At 42.3% G+C, this 20,095-nt stretch overlaps 1 protein-coding gene across 2 annotated transcripts in view; it reads right to left on the reverse strand.

Annotated features, from left to right (window-relative positions):
* Nucleotides 1–3,831: 3,831 nt before the first annotated feature.
* Nucleotides 3,832–20,095, reverse strand: part of PGM1 (phosphoglucomutase 1) — a 55,338-nt gene continuing 39,074 nt past the window's right edge. For both annotated transcript variants that reach the window (XM_075615924.1, XM_075615923.1), the window contains exons 5-11: nucleotides 17,903–18,093; nucleotides 16,052–16,206; nucleotides 13,290–13,405; nucleotides 8,363–8,498; nucleotides 7,918–8,101; nucleotides 7,159–7,293; nucleotides 3,832–4,072 (exon numbers count right to left, since the gene is read on the reverse strand). In XM_075615924.1, coding sequence (XP_075472039.1) covers nucleotides 3,983–4,072; nucleotides 7,159–7,293; nucleotides 7,918–8,101; nucleotides 8,363–8,498; nucleotides 13,290–13,405; nucleotides 16,052–16,206; nucleotides 17,903–18,093 — 1,007 coding nt within the window. In that variant the 3' untranslated portion in view covers nucleotides 3,832–3,982. The remainder of the gene's footprint in view (nucleotides 4,073–7,158; nucleotides 7,294–7,917; nucleotides 8,102–8,362; nucleotides 8,499–13,289; nucleotides 13,406–16,051; nucleotides 16,207–17,902; nucleotides 18,094–20,095) is intronic.

A 20,095-nucleotide genomic window follows, 5' to 3' on the forward strand; every position in this document is an offset into this window, starting at 1 on the left:
TAACCCTGTACTTTTAATGCAATCATATATTTTTTATAACTGTGCCCAGGACATACTTAAAAACGAGAGGTAACTCTCAATGTATTTCTTCCTGGTAACACATTTTTTATAAATAAATAAATCCCTCCACTCAGCTACCCCGGGCCAAGGTTCAACACCCTACCCCGGGCCCAGTAAAAACTTCCCATTGGTCCAAGTGATGAAGGGGATTTAAATACCAGGAAGTAACACCAGTACTTTTACCAGTAAGTAGCTCAGAAACCAAAGGGCCCACAGAGCTCAAAATAACACAGTTCAGCTTCGGCACCCCTTAATTTCCATCCAAAAAAGATGGCATCGGCAAAGAGTTTTAGTCCCAACACTAAGGCTGTGGCCCCAGTGCCTGCGCTGCACGCGCGCCTGCGAGGCTGGCGGCGCGTGCAGCCAAGTTCCCCGGTCTGCAATGAGCTGCAGGGGGAAAGACAGGGGGGCGTGAGAGGGGCGCAGCTGTGAGGTCACCCGGCAGGTTCGCCCTCATTGGCTGAACCGCCGGGGGGGCGTGGCCTAGCGCTTCGTTGCGAGTCCTGATCTCAATTCTATTGAGCAGGAGAAACTGTCGGCGCAGCACGGCGGCGCCCCCCCCTCGCAGCGGGCCCAGCCCCATTGTGGGGCGGCTCTTGTCCCGGCCTAAACCCCTTTCAAGATCTGTTACATTAAATATTTGTATAGTTCCTGCCATTGCTACCCTCTTACTACCAGTAATAATATCGTTCCCATTTGCCTGGGAATAATCCAATGACGTTCGGCGGCAGGTCAGTGTTCGGAGAACATTAGGTAAAGACGTTGGGATCAGCATTTCGAACGATGCAGTCGCCCCAGCACTGTCCTTTGGAACTCTCTGCTCCGAGGTGAAGACACTTTAGATAGCTGAACACACCCAGCCAAGTACATTAATACTGCTCATTGGCTTTTGTTCATTATTATCACTGGAATGGATCCAAAAAAAAAACAGAAATGCTTTAATACGGCTGTTTATATTCGTCTGTATATACGGACACATTACAGATGGCTGAAGGCTATGCTTTACAGAACACACAAAAATATATTTTTATGTAGCAAAGGAGTGTTATGTTACAGGGGAGATGGTAACATTGAATACCATTTAAACCAGCTCAGAATATTGTTTCCATTTAACGGTAAGGGATTACATCCACAATTGGGCAGCATTATTTGCTTATCTTTTCTTAACAATTTTCCTGTCAAATTGCCAATTACTTCGAGAAAAAAAAATTAAATGGCATTTTTATGGGAGGTGCTTGTTGAGAATATATATATATATATATATATATATATATATATATATATTAAAATAACATGATTCCTGTCCTATCCTCCTAAAGCTATTTTATTGACAGCCTTGAAAGATAATAGGGAGTATGGAAACATTTAACACTGTTGCCTTTGCTATCCCTGGACGCATGTTCGCCACATTGACGTGCTAATTGTGTCCTTCACCTTGCATGTGTGCTGGTACCTTTCCCATGATTTGCAAAAAAAAGTTTCTCTTAATTGGGGGCGGAGGGGTTTACACACTCCCATCGCCAACTGTGCGTGTCTCAGCCCCAAATTAGCAGAACAAACAGTTCACTAAATTAGTAATACAAGAAACGCACAGGAATGATACAACTTTGTACTTCTGGCAGAAGGGGGAAAGTTGCATAACCTTTAATAGTGTGCCCCTTTCATGCCGGCTAATTCTTAATCCTTGAAAAGAGTTGATATTTGACTCCACAGTTCACCCGCGCCAGTGGAAGCGGGGAGGGCAGATTAGGGCAAGGCTTTCACAAGGTGGCCTTCTTGATCCCTAAATAGGACCTTGTTTAATACGTTTTCACTGGAGGCCAAAATGTAAGAAAGCTTTTCTGGAACATGACATTTGAAATGACCCGGGTCTATGATGTTGCAGTTTGGCGCTGTTCAATGTAAATATGATGTCATGAGTTGAGGCTTATGTTCAGGAGAAGACCTTTGATTACTAACTGTCGGTTGTCCAACATATTTGATTAAAAGATAATGCTTTATTTTTTTTATTATTGTTTTTTTTTTTAATTTATTTATTTTGTTTTAAACATCGGTTTTAACCAGGGGGTTTCCGAAGCCGAATTCCATTAATATTAGCTCCGGGGGACCACTGTGCTTCCCGAGATACAAACCTCCAAAAGGGGGCGCCGGTATCTCAGCAAAGTTTAAAGCTCCCGCGTCACGCGGGCCAATAGGAGGCCACAGCTGATGACGTCACGGCTTCCTATTGGCCCGGGAGCTTTGAAACTCCGCCATTACGTGATCCCTGCTAACCGAGCAGCTTCCGGCACCCCCTTCGGAGCTAAGTATCTCCAGAAGCAAGGTGTTACCGGGGGGTGAAAATAATGGGGTTCAGCTTCAGGGACCCCCTGCTTCAATCCTATGTAAAAAGAAAATTGCAAGCTTTCCTTGGCGCTTTAAGCGTTGAGGATAGAAAGCTGGTAACTATTTTGTACTCTAAACATAACGTGATGCAGAAAATGGCAAAACGTTAGAGATTTAATTCAGTAATATTAATGACATTTCAATAAACAAGATAAAAGGTATTTAAAAGAAAATTATTGGGCCACTCAAATCAATAATTTTCTACCTGGCTCTACACGTTGCTTGACAACAGTGCCACCTGCAGGGTAATCCTAGAAGTGCCTGTTTAGGTTTTAAATCAAACGATGAGCACCAATTTTTAACTAGTATTTACGTACCGCCACATCTAACGGTTGTGTACACGTGCAAATATTGTTGCCATTTCACCACGTTCGTGGATATACAGGAGGTACTTTCCCAGCTGTAGAATAAGAACATGTATGTGCAGTCACAAAAAGCATTTTATCCGGCTCAAGTGGGCAGCTTAAAGAGGCAAGCCAAGCGCTATTTGGGGGTTCAGCGCCAGAGACCCCCTGCTTTAATCATGTATAAAGATAAAAATGTTTTTAAAAAAAACAAAAAAAGCACTTGGATTGACGCTTTAAAGTGCTGGCGTTACAGAAACATTCGCGACCTTATCGTAATGTCACTTGCCTCCATTTTCTCATGATACCAGGCACATCTCTTTATTTCTCACTGCCTCGGATAATGCTCTTTGACACTAAAACAAGAGGACTTAATGCTGATATGGGGTTTCTTACACTCATTTTTTGTAATGTTTCTCTCTGCCCCTCAGTTCATCTTACATTTCAAACCCTTCTCCCTCGGTCACACTGCTGATGGATGGTTCTTTATGCTTCTACCTTTCTCTGTATTCCTTTCGGCCATTTATTGCCCTGCGTTTATTTACGATCCCCTGCCAGGACTCTAGATTTTTACATTGCTGTTAAAGTTATGGAATATTTGTAAATCGGTACTGCCTGACCTGAGGAAGAGAGGAGAACTCTCGAAAGCTTGTCTTATAGTATTAACTGTTTGTCCAAATAAAAACGGTATCACCTAATACAGAAGTACTACATCAGGGGTGCTCAACACCAGTTCTCAAGAACCCCCCCCCCCCAAATCAGGTTTTCAGGATATCCCTGCTTCAGCACAGGTGGCTCAATCAGTCCCTGGTTCATCACAGGTGGCTCGAAGCATGAGCCACTGATTTAGCCAACTGGGCTGAAGCTGGGATAGCCTTAAAACCTGACCTGTTGGGGGGGGGGGGGGGTCTGGAGTTGAGCACCCCTGTACTACTATATGAAAATAAAACAATGTTGCTGCTTCTGGCTTTGTAACATCCGCAAACTGTTTTTGCACCTTCAAAGACACTATGTAATAAGAAAAAAAAACACAACTGCAAACCATAATCCAAATATCTGTACTTTTATCAGCTCACATTATCGGTACATACAGAGTGGTAACGGACATACTTTATTAGTACAGACTGCACGGGAACGGGAGACTATGGTGACAGGTATGGGGTCATTTGTTCTGTTTCATTCTTCTCCTCCCGCTATGTGATGACAGTAGGAGCAGTGCGGCCTGTTCTTTCTTGTAGCTTGGACATCTTAAGTGCGATGGTAATAAGTGGTGCCAGCATGACCTTGGGGAAAGTAATAGATGTATTAATACTCGTCACTCGGCGCGTATGTGCATTCTGTTTGTAAAGAACTTGGCATAGCAAATGTAAAAATAGTTTGCACTCAATTATTTCTACCACTCTTTAACCTCTTGGCTAGAGGCAAAGAGTGGCCAGCAACGTAATGTGAAAAGATTGGTCATATTTAGCAACAAGAAAAATGTAAGTATTGTGATATATACAGATGTAGCAGACTTCATTGCTCCCACTGATAACAAAACAGATCACGTTCGAACGCAGAATATCCCACCTAAAAATACTTGTGGGAACCATAGCCTTTGCTGTATGTGTGTGGGTCCCCTATCCCAGAATTTCCTGGTTCCTCCCCTGTTGTCTTGGCAACCCTCCTTTTGTCTTCTCTGACTTTGGCTGCTTCTCCTCCCCTTGTTATTTGGTGCAGTCCTTCTCCTTTTCCTCTGTCTGACTCCTATCCTGTCTTTTCAGTACATGCCTGAATGCTGCTCAGGTCTCATTCCTCAGCTCTCCTGGTAAAGCTTTGTTATTTGCCTATCCCTAGTGCCATCACTATCCCTATCACCACTACTATTTCCTATTCCCAGTTCCCTTCCCAAAGTGTGTATCCCTTCAGTACTTTTCCCCCCTTTTATTTCTGCTTTGTGCCCCAATAAACATTTCAGAAATAAGAGGCCTCCCTTTGCATAGAAAAGGGATTGAGTTAAGCTGCCTGCCTCTACTCACTAACCACACGGTGCATGAGTCAGAACAGTATGTATATATCTTCTGTATATACCCTTCTATGTCAGTGAATGCTGCCGAGTACCCCATAAGCAGGTATGTATTTTATAAAGGATAGATACATACAAGTCTCATAGTGCTCCTGCTTTGAGACAAAGGAATGGGAATCAAATATAAGTTACATAGCACCTTCTCTGCTATTTTAGTTTATGGAGTTATTGTACAAATGGTTGTTTTTTTTTTTGTTATACTAAACTTCCAAAGGGTTAAGTAATAGTGAAAATAGTACTGGTTTTCAAAATGTATTTTACTGGGCCCATTCTGTGTGTCACAGTAGGAAAAGCCAAAAACCACAACAAAGCAAGTGAAGGAATTCACTTTTGGCAACAATACTGAGACAATATCCTTAGAACATGAGAAAGACATTATCAATTAAGAACTCATTAGGATTTAAATCCAGTGCTTTTCTATACCAAAACGACCTATATAAACGCACGTGTGTATTGATTGTTGCAATGTGTGGTGTGTATGGGAGTTTTATTGGGTTTAATCCATCCAGGTACGAGACACAAAAATTTGATTGAAATTCTAGTTTCAAACCACAATGTCTTCCTCATGTTCCAAGGATTAAAGATTGACTGTAAACGCTGCATCTTATAAATATGCAGGGGGTTAGGAATCGGTGGAAAGTTGCAAAAAAAACATGGAGTTAGTAAATAGTTTGTATCCTTATATTTGGAAACACATTGTGACTGCAATTATCTCCAATAGATTAAATGTAGAGGTTGCAATATTGGAGGTCTTCCCGACATTCCTCATTGATCGCAATGAAATCTGCTACTTCAGGAACAGCACGGAGGTAAATCCTGGTAAAACACAGGCTAAAACAGCGAGGAAGGGACTAACAATTAGTTATTATCAGAACTAAGATTTCCAACGTGTGGGAGCAGCGTGGCTAAAAGTTTGGGCTCCCAAAAGAAGTCAAGGGGATTCTGGGAACTGTTAGGGTTAGCGTGCGGGAGTGTAGGAAACCAGAATCTCTTTCATATAGTTGGGGCTCTGATTATGTGGGGTAGGACTGGCCAACTCCAGTCCTCAAGGGCCACCAACAGGTCAGATTTTAATGATATCCCTGCTTCAGCATAGGTGGCTCAATCAGTGGCACGGTCAACGCTGGCCCTGGCGAACTGGAGTCGGCCACCCCTGATGTAGGGCTTTGAATGTCAGCAAGCCAATATTAAAACAGATTCGCCATCTTATATGCTGCCGGTGCAGAGCGTGGAGAACACGTGTCCCGTGGCAAGAACGGGCCTGGTGTGTCCCGTGGCAAGAACGGGCCTCGTGTGTCCCGTGGCAAGAACGGGCCTCGTGTGTTCCGTGGCAAGAACGGGCCTCGTGTGTTCCGTGGCAAGAACGGGCCTCGTGTGTTCCGCAAGTGAAAGAATGAGGGTTTCAAATCAAAGCTGGGAGCGGATTGTAGCTTTATTTTGGTTGGCACTCACCTGGTAGACATGGTCAGTTTGGGTTTCAGTCCTCATTCCTGATTTACTTGATGCAAGTTTGTCTTGTTGATTTTGTGTCTATGGACCTTATTCTATAGGGCGTCAATGAGGCTTTCCATGCAGCAGCGACAGATCGGTGCTATCGCACTTTATACAATAAGGCACTAAATATTTATTTGCATGTTTCATGTTTTCTTTATATTAAGAATTTTGCGGCTTTTGATCATTTATTTGCATATTATGAATTATTTGAAAATAGTACGTTTTGTATTGTATTAAATACATAAACATGTGGTTGCTATTGGCCAGACTGGGGTTTTGTTAGTGCATTTTAGTGTGACCCATGAATAGAGTAGAGGTGGTGGCGTGATGTCCTGGTGTACCCTCGCAGGCCCCTTCATCAGATACCACGCTGCTATACTTTGGATTATGCAGATTGAAGAAGGCAGAAAAACAGGCATGATAACGTTGGGGGAAGGCAGCCCTCGCCTGTGGTCCCCAACTTCTCCCCAGTGCAGAGAGAGTGGAGATGTTGGTGTCGTGGATCGTAGCTTCCCCCCTCTCCCTCAGCTGCCTAATCACAGTGCGCTGAACAATACTGCCCGCTCCTCTCGTGTGCGAACCACTAGTTCCCAGTGAAAGAGCAGGACTGGGACAATGTACCAGTGTGCCGGGATTAAGAAGCGGAACGGGGTGGAGAGAAGCTGCTACCTGCAACATTCCTTCTACCTGTGCAGCACACGTACACACGCACACACACACACGCACACGCGCAGCGGTCCTTTGAAGACTCCATATATTTTCCTTGTTGTCCACATACATGTATTTTAATAACCCCCTGTTGGAAGTTACCTGAGGGTCTTCATATATCTTTGGGGATTCCTTTTCGTAGCTGTCAATATAAATTCTAATGGTTGCACCAGCACTGCCAGTGCCGCTGAGTCTGAAGATTATACGGGAACCGTCAGCAAATATGAGCCGTAAGCCCTAATAAACACAAATTGAAAAGCAAATTAGTGCTGTACGGTTTCTTTTGGCAATATTAAAACTTCTGTTGACTGAAGTACTCTTAAAATGCAGTGATATTATCCTTAAATAAGGAATGTATAATCCTAACCATTGGGAAAGGTTTATAACACAAGAGAGACGATCTAGATTCCGAGGGCACCAAGTTGCTAGTATACCATCCCAAATATACTTTTTGTGTGCAACAGTGTCTCTTCACGTGTTATTTAAAGCGGTGTTTGGGGTGGTATATAAACAACTTGGGATGTTAGCAAAGAAGAGTCCGAGTCTCATCTTCTGACTAATTCTTGAATATTCGCACTTGCGAATAAATGCAATATGTGTGGCAAATACAAATCCAGGCGAATCCTTTGCCCACCTCTAATAGCAACACATTGCTTCGCTACGAGTGTGTTCACACTTGTTAGTCTGGCACAGGGGTGGCCAACTCCTGACGTGCCACCAACAGGTCAGGAATATCCTGCTTCAGCACAAGTGGCTCCGTACCTGTGCTGAAACAGGGATATCCCCAATACCTAGCTTGTTGGTGGCGCATGAGGACCCGGAGTTGGCCATCCCTGATCTAGAAGCTAGGACGCCTCGTACCTGGTTTCTTGAAATACTTCCATCCACAGGGTCGCTATACTCAAAATTATCAGCTTTTTCAACAGCGTAAACTTTATTTCCAACTGAAAGCTGCTGCCCCACAAATGAACGATCAAACATCACGGCTTCCAAATCCTTCATCATCTTATTAGCGGCGTCAGCATCAACTTCTTCATAATCATATCTACAACACATGCAGAGGCAACAAAAAGGGTCGTGAAAAATGCTCTCCAAAATGCAGCCCTCTTTTTACAATATCTATGAGTGCTATGTCGTTGACTTTGGTTCATCGATGAATGAATTCACCAAAAGCTTAAACTTATTTAATGAGAGGACATTTCCAGGAAAGTTAGTGCTGTGAAAAAGATGGAGAAGGTCAGACATACACACATACATTACACACTCCCCAAAGGGTACAAAGGCTCCCTTTGCTAAAAGTTCTCACCTTGTGAAGAAATTCCGACCATACGTCTGCCAATGATCCTTCAGAATATCCTCAACGCTCTGCTTGCGAGCAGCAATGATCGAGAGCCATGCAAGGACCGCCCACAGTCCATCTTTTTCTCGGATATGATCAGAGCCTAGTGTATAGAAGCCAACACAAACCTTGTCAAGTCTTCTATTGCTTCTAACTAGATACACTGTATCCATGCATAGTAACATGTGTCTATGTTTACCTGCAGACTCTCACCTCTGCACACCCAACAGATATGAACGACTTTGATCACTTTTAGTCAATTTCTTTTTTTCTCAAACCCTTTATTACTCTCAATTATATACATGTATTTTGTTTTAATGCATTGCTGGCCACTCTGGCAGCAAATGGGTTACATAATAAAGTCACAGGTTAACAGATGGTCACACACTATTTCTGCTCCCTAAATTGATTCCTCCACTCAACAACTTTTTAAATCTTTGTTGATGTGTAGCTTCGGTCAGTAAACAAAAAGAGAAACTTCCCCCTGAAATCCCACAGGGCCCAACTTGGAAAATTGAGACTTCTACTTAAAAACCTAAAATACAAAGTAAGGTATGTATTATAAAGGTAACCAACAGTAAATCGGATATCATAACAGTTTTGAACTTCGAGGACATACACCTTTCACTGAAATTGTTACTGTTTGGTTGGTAGAAAAGAAAAGGTTTGGACGTGCTGCATTACATAACATTTTAAAAATACATTACAAATGAGAACTGGATTGCTACTTTGTGTAATATGAGCACTCTGTCCTGGTCACATGCAAAGTTTGGGGAGGATAAAAATCCATCTAAAATGCTGAATTTAATTTGTTCATCTGTACAAAAGAAGAAAAAAAAAACTAAACTTCTAAAAGCCTGTCGCCAAAAATAATGTTTTTGTAAAAGTTCTAAATTATTGCCTCTAAAAGGAAAGGATGTGTGTGGTTAGTCTCTTGTCAAGTATTCATTATATTCATTCATTTATTCCCAGTTACATACATGCTTTAGAATGCATTTAAAAAGAAGAAACCAAGTTCTGCCAATTTATATATATAGCTCATTGAATTAAAAAAAAATTGAAAAAAAAAAATGCTGTGTCTGATTTGGTTCCAGAACTAAAATATAATTCTTCTTCTATAATACTGTGAGCCATAGTTAGGAGTTTAAATGACTTAAACCAGCACTTAATTGTTTGGGATTCGCTCTAAAAATGAACATGTGGAAATCTGAAGAAATACCAATTACGACAATGCTAAACCATCCATTGGGAGCTTCTTCTACTTAAAACAACAAGAGACAAAAGATATGTTACCCATTACTAATTATTAGAGCTGCTGAGCCCTCAGCAAAGGCTCCAATACATGGTGTGGGGAAGAATACATCTCACCGAGAGGCAGGTCTGCTCAGGAGCTGTGCTGGGGCTCTCTCTAATTCTATTGTCATTAAAGAGGCACAAAAGGGTGAACTAGAAGATGTAGCTGTGACACTTATTGATTGGCAGTACTTAAAAAATAAAAATGATCACAACTTTTCCATGCAAAAAAAAAAAAACAAAAAAAAAAAAAACAAATGTTTACAAAATGTATTTTGGTGATAAAAACGGTCAGACTCAAACCGAGAGTTAAATTGCTGATTTTGTTTTGTCCATGTTGTAGTTATAAAGCCATTGGTACAGTTATCATTGCATAGAACAGCGGTGTGCAACGTGGGGGGCGCTGGATTTGTTTGGGGGGGCGCGGGCGGTTGCAGAGGCGCTGCGCTCTTCCCCGAGGCATTTAAATGAAATGGCGGGGGATCGCGTGAGGCCTCTGTAACTCCCTTACCTTGATTCAGAAGGCTGCTGTGACGCGTCGCCTTGGCAACGCGGCCTCAGATGACGCTGCAAGGTCATGTGACGTCACATGGCCGTCGCCATGTGAACGCGCCATCAAATGACGCTGCGGGGTCACGCATTTGACACCGGCACAAGAGGTGAGGGGGGCGCAAGCACGTGGGGGAGAAGGCAGGGGGGGCGCAGCTCTAATAGTTTGCGCACCTCTGCCATAGAATACATTGCATGCATTAGGCCGCGTTTATAGTGGCAGCGACGGCGCCAACAACAAACCTCCTCTCTATGAGGCCGCCCGCAGAGCGCGCGATTCTCGGGAACAGAAACAATTTTGTCATTGTCGCGCGACGGCCGACTCACATGTGCGGTTCAGCCAATGAAGGCGAACTGCTCACGTGACGTCACGGCCACACCGTCACCTCGGCCCTCAGTGCAGGTTTCACGTGAGCGACAGGCGCGTGACGTCATGCGCTCCGTTACGCGCGTGCAGCCACTAGACACGTGGCCTTACTGTGCTTGCTTGCAAGCTCCTGTATCCCGCATTGACAAAGGAAGTGTAGCTATTTTCCTGTACATTACGGAAGTAGCGATATAAGGACAGCATAAACCTGCACGAATAAGCGCATAGGAAAAGCGTTCGCTCTGTGTATGTGCTATGCAAGACATTGAGATAGACTGATAGATCTTGCGCCAATCTGTTTTTTTTTAGGCTTACAACAATATATTCTGTATTGATTGGGAGATTTAAAGGGACCAGCTCATCACAATAACTTTCTCCGATTTCAGTGAATCTCATTCACTTCAATTGAGTACCAATGACTGAAGTCAGAACCTTCTCCCTAAAATTTCATTTTTTTTCTTCAACAACCCCTCAAAGTTCTGATTTGGGAGAGTTTGAGTTGATATCTCTGTCTCGTTGAACAAGACCCTGCAGTGAAGGTTGCCATGTTTATGTTAAGTGAATTGTGGTTCAAGGTCTTTACATTACAAATCTCAAATGCTTAATAATCAAAATACTGTGGCTGTAAAATTACTTCCACATGGCTGACATTGGCACGGGGAGGGTTCTTACATTCTGTATAAACTGTATTTCTAAGAGGCAGTGTGTGTTGCTATAAGTTTAAATAAACTCTTCGGGGCAAGGGACTCCTTTTTCCGAATGTTGACTTTTATATATGTAGCACTTATTCTTGTAATATCATATGTATTACTGCTGTAAAACGTGGTGTACATAGATGGCACTACACAAATAAAGATATACATAGGTAATTTACGGCTGGTCTGGTTGTCATGGAAACCGGCCTTGTGTGGAGACTTTAAGAACTTGAGTTGAGAACCAATGATTGAAACTATATACTGTATCCCACACATTGTTGACGTGTAACTAGCCTTTTATTTTTGTACAGTAAAGGATTTGATATATTAGGATAAATAAAGCAACTCCTTGAAACGAGCTGTAAATATTAGACTATATTTATATCCAGTGGAAATCAATTATACTTTTTTTCCAGAGCATCAGGAGTTTTGTATTCCCTCTGCTCAGCCATCTTAACTCTCTGTGCTGATCCAGTGCAATCATGTGTTAAGAGGCTTTAAACATTCTCCTTGGAAAACATATTTATACATATACCAATGTATTAATTGAAAAAATATTTAGTTCCTTGCTTTGCAAAGCATGAATAGTTCCTCTAAAAGCGCAAACATTAACAGTAGTTTATTAGAATGAAAGTAGCATACCTGTATACATTAGGAACATGTGCAAGAATACCAAGCCTCTTTGTACACTTCCATTCTGCTAGGTATATACTGTATATATATATGGAATGGAAGTGTACAAAGAGGCTTGGTATTCTTGCACACGTTCCTAATGTATACAGGTATGCTACCTTCATTCTAATAAACTATATAATATTTGCTTTTCATGTGATGATGTAGCGTTGCTCCCCAAAGTTATATTTTTTTTATTTGACATATTCCTAGTATAAATGGAAGTGCTAATGCTATTTTTCTTTAAATTAACTTTCAATGGCAATCCCTGACAGATATCGGAAGCCCCTCCAAGTTATCAAGGCTCAATCTCTCAGTAATAAAACACAACATCATTATTGATGACAGGGACCAGACAGCAGAGTTTCAACGGGTACCACAGAAAAAATAGATTTATTATTCCGTGAGGGAGTAATTCCCCCCCACCCCCCAACAGGTCAGGCTTTCAGGATATCCTTGCTTTAGTACAGATGGCCCAATCTGAGGCTCTGATTGAGCCTCCTGTGCTGAAGCAGGGACTGATTGAGACTCCTGTGCTGAAGCTCGGATATCCTGAAAACCTGACCTGTTTGGGAGGCTCGAGGAATGGAGTTGAACACCCACTGCTTTAAGGGACAAAACACAAAAACATTTATTGGCTGAAAGAGAAGCTTAATAGTAAGAACCATTGCTGTGTGAATGTCTCATAGTTCGTCTTCACAAAGATCTTCGCAAATTGTGAAAGAATTTTTGCATATTTTGTTAAAAAAAACTAAAATGTACAAGCGTTTACACTCCTGTGGAGTTTGCAGTTTCTCTCCCAAATAACATGTTTTGCCAAAGTGGCAACATTCAAACATTTTTTGTTAAAGTACAGAGAGGGAAATATCAATAATGTATGTGTTGCTCTCTCTACAAGCAAAACATATATACATCGATAGGACACCAGGTGAATTTTTGTAAATTTCACTACATTCTCCTGATCACCAAAGGCCAAATATTTGCCCTTTTAGCAAAATCGTGGCAAGGTTTTGCACATCTCCAGTGAGAACCCTTCTTGTGAAGCGGGAGAGAACGCGGTTCATATCCTGGTGTCCGTTCTCCATCTATCCGTGGGCATGTCACTATCTCCCTGTCTCAGACTGCAACATTTAGATTATAAGTTCTTTGGGCAAGGCCCTCACTGTGCCTGCAAAAATGATTGCCGTCGTATTCCACACCTAAATATGACAAGGTTCGGAATTTGTTGGAATTATAGTCTAGAACAGAATCAATTCGACAATAAACTATGCTAATTAAATGGCTCCTACAAGGCCGCGAACCCCTGCCCCTTACTCACCAGTTCCAAAGCTTTCCTCGCCACACAGGGACAGCTTGTTTGCATCCATCAAATTCCCAAAGAATTTCCACCCGGTTGGAGTTTCGTACAAAGCAATCTTTGTAGCTTTTGCCACTCTTCCAGGGAACAGAATGAAAATACTGGATTATTTGCAGAACTCTACTATAAGCATTAATAGCACGTCGCTGCAAATTCAGCACCCTATTTTGTGCCATGTGTTTTTACTTCACATTCCCCCCCCCCCCCCCCCAAAAAAGGTTTCATACACCTACGTGGTATATTATATATATACGTATAAAGCACATCCAGTTTTAAAAGTTAAGAGCTTATAAAATCATTTTTTTTTTAAATAGTTTTTTTACAAGCTTTATTTTCACCCTGTTGCCATGGTGATGTGTTTCAGGTTTCAGATGCAGCAAAATTGTTGTATTTTTTTTTTAAAATACATTTTCAGCCCATTTAAGTACACAAACCATACACAATTAGGTTATAGTGCCGAACAACGTGTTTTTTTTTTTTATCAAACACCTTTATCACACTTAGTACAGCAAAGAAAAGTAGCCCATGTATCTATCTGCATGTCCCCCATTCCCACTGCATTCACTGCATTCATCCTGTTTTATGCCAGCGTGGACCAAGCTCAAACCGATGATCTTAAAAAAAAAGGATGAAAAAGCATCTCCCAGCGGGTCCACTGATTCTGTATACCCCGGCCCCAGGCTTACAAGCCGAGTGATGCAGAAGGCACTGTATACCCCGGCCCCAGGCTTACAAGCCGAGTGATGCAGAAGGCACTGTATACCCCGGCCCCAGGCTTACAAGCCGAGTGATGCAGAAGGCACTGTATACCCCGGCCCCAGGCTTACAAGCCGAGTGATGCAGAAGGCACTGTATACCCCGGCCCCAGGCTAACAAGCCGAGTGATGCAGAAGGCACTGTATACCCCGGCCCCAGGCTTACAAGCCGAGTGATGCAGAAGGCACTGTATACCCCGGCCCCAGGCTTACAAGCCGAGTGATGCAGAAGGCACTGTATACCCCGGCCCCAGGCTAACAAGCCGAGTGATGCAGAAGGCACTGTATACCCCGGCCCCAGGCTAACAAGCCGAGTGATGCAGAAGGCACTGTATACCCCGGCCCCAGGCTTACAAGCCGAGTGATGCAGAAGGCACTGTATACCCCGGCCCCAGGCTTACAAGCCGAGTGATGCAGAAGGCACTGTATACCCCGGCCCCAGGCTTACAAGCCGAGTGATGCAGAAGGCACTGTATACCCCGGCCCCAGGCTAACAAGCCGAGTGATGCAGAAGGCACTGTATACCCCGGCCCCAGGCTTACAAGCCGAGTGATGCAGAAGGCACTGTATACCCCGGCCCCAGGCTTACAAGCCGAGTGATGCAGAAGGCAAGAGATCTATGGAGTCTATGTAAAATATGGATAGGAATCCAGATGGGACATGTTTACGACCTAGAACCATTATCTGCAGCTTAATCCTGTGTGATGTGAAGATGCAGTGTATAAAGCGGGTTTGGAGAACCGGTGGAAAACATGCAGAAACACTCATGGGTTTTCTATCTTTGAGGTATGTATAAAAAAATTAAAAGTATATCTAATTGTGACTAGTCAGTTCAAGTATTAAATGGGAAAACTTTTCAATTCTCTTATATTTTGTCACATTGCTTCATAACACTGTATGATGCTACTGTATGTGTTTTTACATTTACAGGCAGTCCTCGTTTTACAACGAATGGCTTATCCAACGCTATGCAATGCATACCTATATTCATTTTTACAACGCCAAAACGGCTTATCCATCGCTCTTACGACGCTTTTCAAAGTTGTTTATGTGTATATCCTATATATATTATATTATACTATATAATATATAATATATATATATATATATAATACAGTATATACACTATATAATTTATGTGTGTGCTGCATATCTCATTGCCTGCGTAAAATATTTGGTGTATTCTAGTGTTAAAAATGCCTTCAGGAACGGAACCTTTCATTTAAACAGTGTTCCTATGGGAAAACGTGTTTCGCTTTAAGACGTTTCGCTTTACAACGCCAATTTGAGTAACGCATTGTGTCGGATAACTGAGGACTGGGTAAGGCCCATGCCTGAGATCCTACGCTGTGTGCAATATTTATTTATTTATTTATTTATAAAATGTTTTACCAGGAAGTAATACATTGAGAGTTACCTCTCGTTTTCAAGTATGTCCTGGGCATAGTTAATATGGCAAATAATACATGGTTACAAATACAGTTACATAAAGGAACAGGGTATACATTATATAAAATACATTGCATGCACAGTTAGAGAAGATGCATATTATAGGCTTATGTAACAGTTACAGACCAGATTAAAATGTGAGACAGCCTTATAAGACAGGTCACTGAAAAAGTTGATTGCAAGTTTTCTGGGACATGCTTGGTTTGTGCTGATGTTGTGCTATCATGAATAGCGCTCTATAAAAATAGAAATCTATAAATAAAAACGCTAGCCCATCTCACTCTTTTTACCTTCATTTTATACGGTCTGATTAATTAAATCTTATTACAAATGACCAACAGTCAAATAAGCATACAGTCCAACAGGTCTGTATAGTGTGCATTCTAAAGATATTTTAAGCTAACTCCGATCTGCAGTCAGCTGGGCAAATATTAGTTTTTCCCTCACGTCCGTGGGCAGGAACTACTAGAACCTAAATGAATAATAGGAGTGTCATTACAATCAGCCGTTTGATCCTACCTATCAATGGCTCCACTGGTGGGCATGCTCCGAGCAAACCCACGAACACCAGTATGCTGGAAGTAGGGAATACTGAAAATATTGGCAGCAATCACAGCAACAGAGTCAGAAGGGTTTACAAAGAACCCATTTTTTCCAAGAATCATATTACGATCCTAAAGAAGAAGAAAAAAAAATATTAAATAAATTATATATATATAGCCTGCAGTCTCGGTTTAGGCCACCGCCATGTGTCCAAAGCATTTAGTTAGCCACAGAACGGTATCGTCTATTCGTTTTTGATTATTAAGCTCGATTAACACGGTACAGATACCTCTACATAGAGGTATCTGTACCTTGTTAGCCAAGCTTAATAATCAAAAACAAATAGTTGATACCATTCTGTGGCTAACGAAATGCTTTTATTTGTGCGAGCTTTGGAGATACACTGATCTCTTCTTCGGGCGATGTTACAATAGATTAAGCCAAAAAACTTTCTTAGAAACAAGGCAACTGGAATGTTATCTGTGTCTGAAGCGTACCCCTCCCCCCTGTGAAGTATGCGATTTATGACTTAAGGTGTTAAATGGTCCCTGAATGCTTGTGATGTAAGGGAATGCATGTGTGTGTGAATGTGCATGTGCACACACATGCACATACACACGCATTCCTTTACATCACAAGCATTCAGGGACCATTTAAACCCGTAATTCATAAATCGCATACTTCACAGGGGGGAGGGGTACGCTTCAGACACAGATAACATTCCAGTTGCCTTGTTTCTAAGAAAGTTTTTTTGGCTTAATCAATTGTAACATCGCCCGAAGAAGAGATCAGTGTATCTCCAAAGCTCGCACAAATAAAAGCATTTCGTTAGCCACAGAATGGTATCGACTATTTGTTTTTGATTATATATCAAACGGAAATAGCCGTGTTAGTCCAGTTGCGATAGTGCAGAATAAATGAGTACTTCAGTATTAGGTGATAAATTGTTAATCCAAATAAAAAAAAGCTATCTCATAAGACAAGCTTTCGAGAGTACTCCTCTCTTCCTCAGGTCAGCAATACTGATTAACATAGATTCCTTTGTTAACCAGTATTGCTGACATGAGGGAGAGAGGAAAACGATCGAAAGCTTGTCCTATGACATAAATTGTTAGTCCAAATAAAAAAAGGTATCACCTAATACTGAAGTACTTATTTTTGATTCTATATGTCATTAAATGATTCCCATAAGATGTATGGTACAGAAATTCAAAGAGCCCCAATGCACTTCAAGATGCTTGGTATTAGTATGTGGACATCGCCCATGTGCTTTAAAATAACACGGGTGTTGGCTACAATAACAGCCACTAAATTGTTGAAACGCTTTGTGCTATATTTAAAAATGCTAGAAAAGCATACAGCAAACGCGGGCTGTTGACATGGTAGTTTGTTCAATATTAGCATCTTACAGTGATTATGATCAGGCATTCTTAGACATTCCTGTCGCCCTCCAAATTACTCTGCTGGATGCGGTCTACACAGATCCATTTTTCCATTCTAATAAAGGATGATGCAGTCTGAGAGCAACAAGGCTCAATTATAGTTCACGTGAGCAGCTAAATTTAATACACTCATAACCACAACTCTGTTCTATTCTCTTTTTGATTCAATAACAAGTAGTGTTACAAATGGTCTTTTTACCATTAAGAATAAAGAGCCAGGCATGCTAACAAGAGACAGTAACCAATTGTGGTTCTGTCATTTAAATGACTCACTAAACCATAATTGGTTGTTTCCCAACTTTTAATCATATGGCTGGGAATCACATTGATAATTTAACTTGGGAAAAGAAGGGATTTTTTCCCCACAATATTTATTACAGCTTACCCCATCGCCATCAAATGCCGCTCCGAAGTCGTGCTCTCCTGTTTTCATGGTCTCTACTAACTCTGAAGCATAGGTTAAGTTTGGATCAGGATGGTGACCACCGAAATCCTCTAGAGGTATGCAGTTAACTGCCGAGTTTGCAGGAGCACCGAGCTCTTCACACAGAATCTTTTTGACATATGGTCCAACAACTGGTTTAGCAAAAACACAAACTTCATGAACATACGAACAACAAACGTGCCTGCTGTACAATTATAAAGAAGAATTGGAGTTCTTCTGAAATGTGTAGGGCCAAATACTTCAGTGGAAGAAATGGGACAATTCACCGTGGCTGTTTAGCCACTATGGAGCAATTCACCATGGCTGTTTCACTGCCGACCCTTTGCCGCAAGGTTTAGGATTTGGGTCCTAGGTTGTAGTTATCGGCATTACCTAAACTGGTTCAAAATCTCTCAGACTCCCTGGGTCATCTGCGGCAGCCAACTGTCCTGGCGGCCAAATGGCCATGGTCATCTGTCCTAAACCCTCAGTAGAGGAGCTCAAACAATGTGTTAACTACCCAAAATGACTAAGTATGGTTGTGTGAATCGAGTGTGGTAATCTGGAGACAATGTTACCATAACAGCAGGCTTCAGATGCACCAACTACTCTGTGACTGTGTTGAAGGTATGCAGTCATTATTAGGATTATCTTACATAGTAGCAATTACTCCACCACTTCGCCGAGGCCGAGTCCATAGCGGATCCGATGGCGGGAGCGACAACGCTCGTGCCAAATACAAACCAATGGAAGCCAATGTGCGTGTCCATAGTGCGCACCGAGGTGGGCGATGCGTTCGGGGAACTGGTTTGTTTTTGCCGCGGGACGGCCGGGTCACCTGCGCGGTTCAGTCAATGAGAGCGAACCACTCATGTGACGTCACGGGCACGTCCCCCGGCACGCCCTCCATCGCTCAACCCAGCATGACACCGATCTCGGCAAGTACAGGCGCGCGTGATGTCACGCGTGCATGCCTGTACTTTGTCCCAGGCCTAAGGCTGCGGCGAGGGTGAATGAGAGCACTCAGCGCTCATTTTGCTTGGGGGATTCGTGGCCAGCCAGTTGCGCGCTCAGGGGGGCGCCACGGAGCTGGTTCGCCCTCATTGGGCGAATGGCTCACATGACGCGACAGCGAGCGGCAGAAACAAATTTACTTGTCTCTGCAAACAGCTGAGCACCGTGCGCTCACGGGCAACGTAGCATTGTGTTTGATCGCGCTGTGCGCGTGCGCCCAGCATCAACCTGGCCGCAGCCCAAGAAGGCAGACCAAAGTGACGCGGGTCCCTTACCCTGCACAGCCACTCTCTAGTGGTTATATGTTTCTACTGATAATCTGCCGCTATCACAAATTGTGATATAAACTTGTATTTTTTTTTTCCTTCGGTGAGGGGAGGGTTTGCGAATGCTACTTAGGGTACTATCACTATACACAAGTTTTAAAAATACTTTCCATGTTTTTAATTGCAACTTGCAAGCCAAAACACCGATTGCAGACACATTTCTGTTAAACACATTATGCTGATATCTGTACAGCTGCTTGAAGGGATATTTTATATATGTATGTTTTTCACCACATTCTTTCTATAGCAAATAACTCTATAGACGGGTGCATATACTGTAGAATAACCAAAGTGGCCAATTGGGCAGTTTCACGGCAAGAGTTCCCCAAATTTCAATGGGGAAAACTGCATGATTTGATGCCTTGGCGGATATAGAATAAGACCCTGAGTGAGGAATTCTGGATCCGGACATTGGAATAAATAATTAGCTAAAATGTCTTAATTTAAGAATGGTATAAGAAAGTTACTAAGAAAAAAACAGCAAATTAATACTATCACTTCTGAGCACACTCAGACAGGTCTGCAGCCCTGCTTTTCACCACTGTCTCTTAGCATACAGTGCTTCCACTGCAGCCAGGGATTCTGGGAAATGACATGCAAATGAGCACCCAGTGTCACTTTTTGCTTCAAATCAATTTTGACATGAACACCTATAAACTTATTCCTGCCGTATTACACAGCTTTTCACCACAGCCTGGGTTAAAGTGCATTGCCAGTAACCCTACTCCCAGACAGCTGTTTAAACCTTATGGGTGCCATCAGTGAGAGAGGCTGGTTATACTGGTTTTGCATATCCAAGCTGGGATACGTTTCA

The sequence above is a fragment of the Ascaphus truei genome, chromosome 10 (genome assembly GCF_040206685.1).
Source record: "Ascaphus truei isolate aAscTru1 chromosome 10, aAscTru1.hap1, whole genome shotgun sequence".
NCBI lineage: Eukaryota > Metazoa > Chordata > Amphibia > Anura > Ascaphidae > Ascaphus > Ascaphus truei.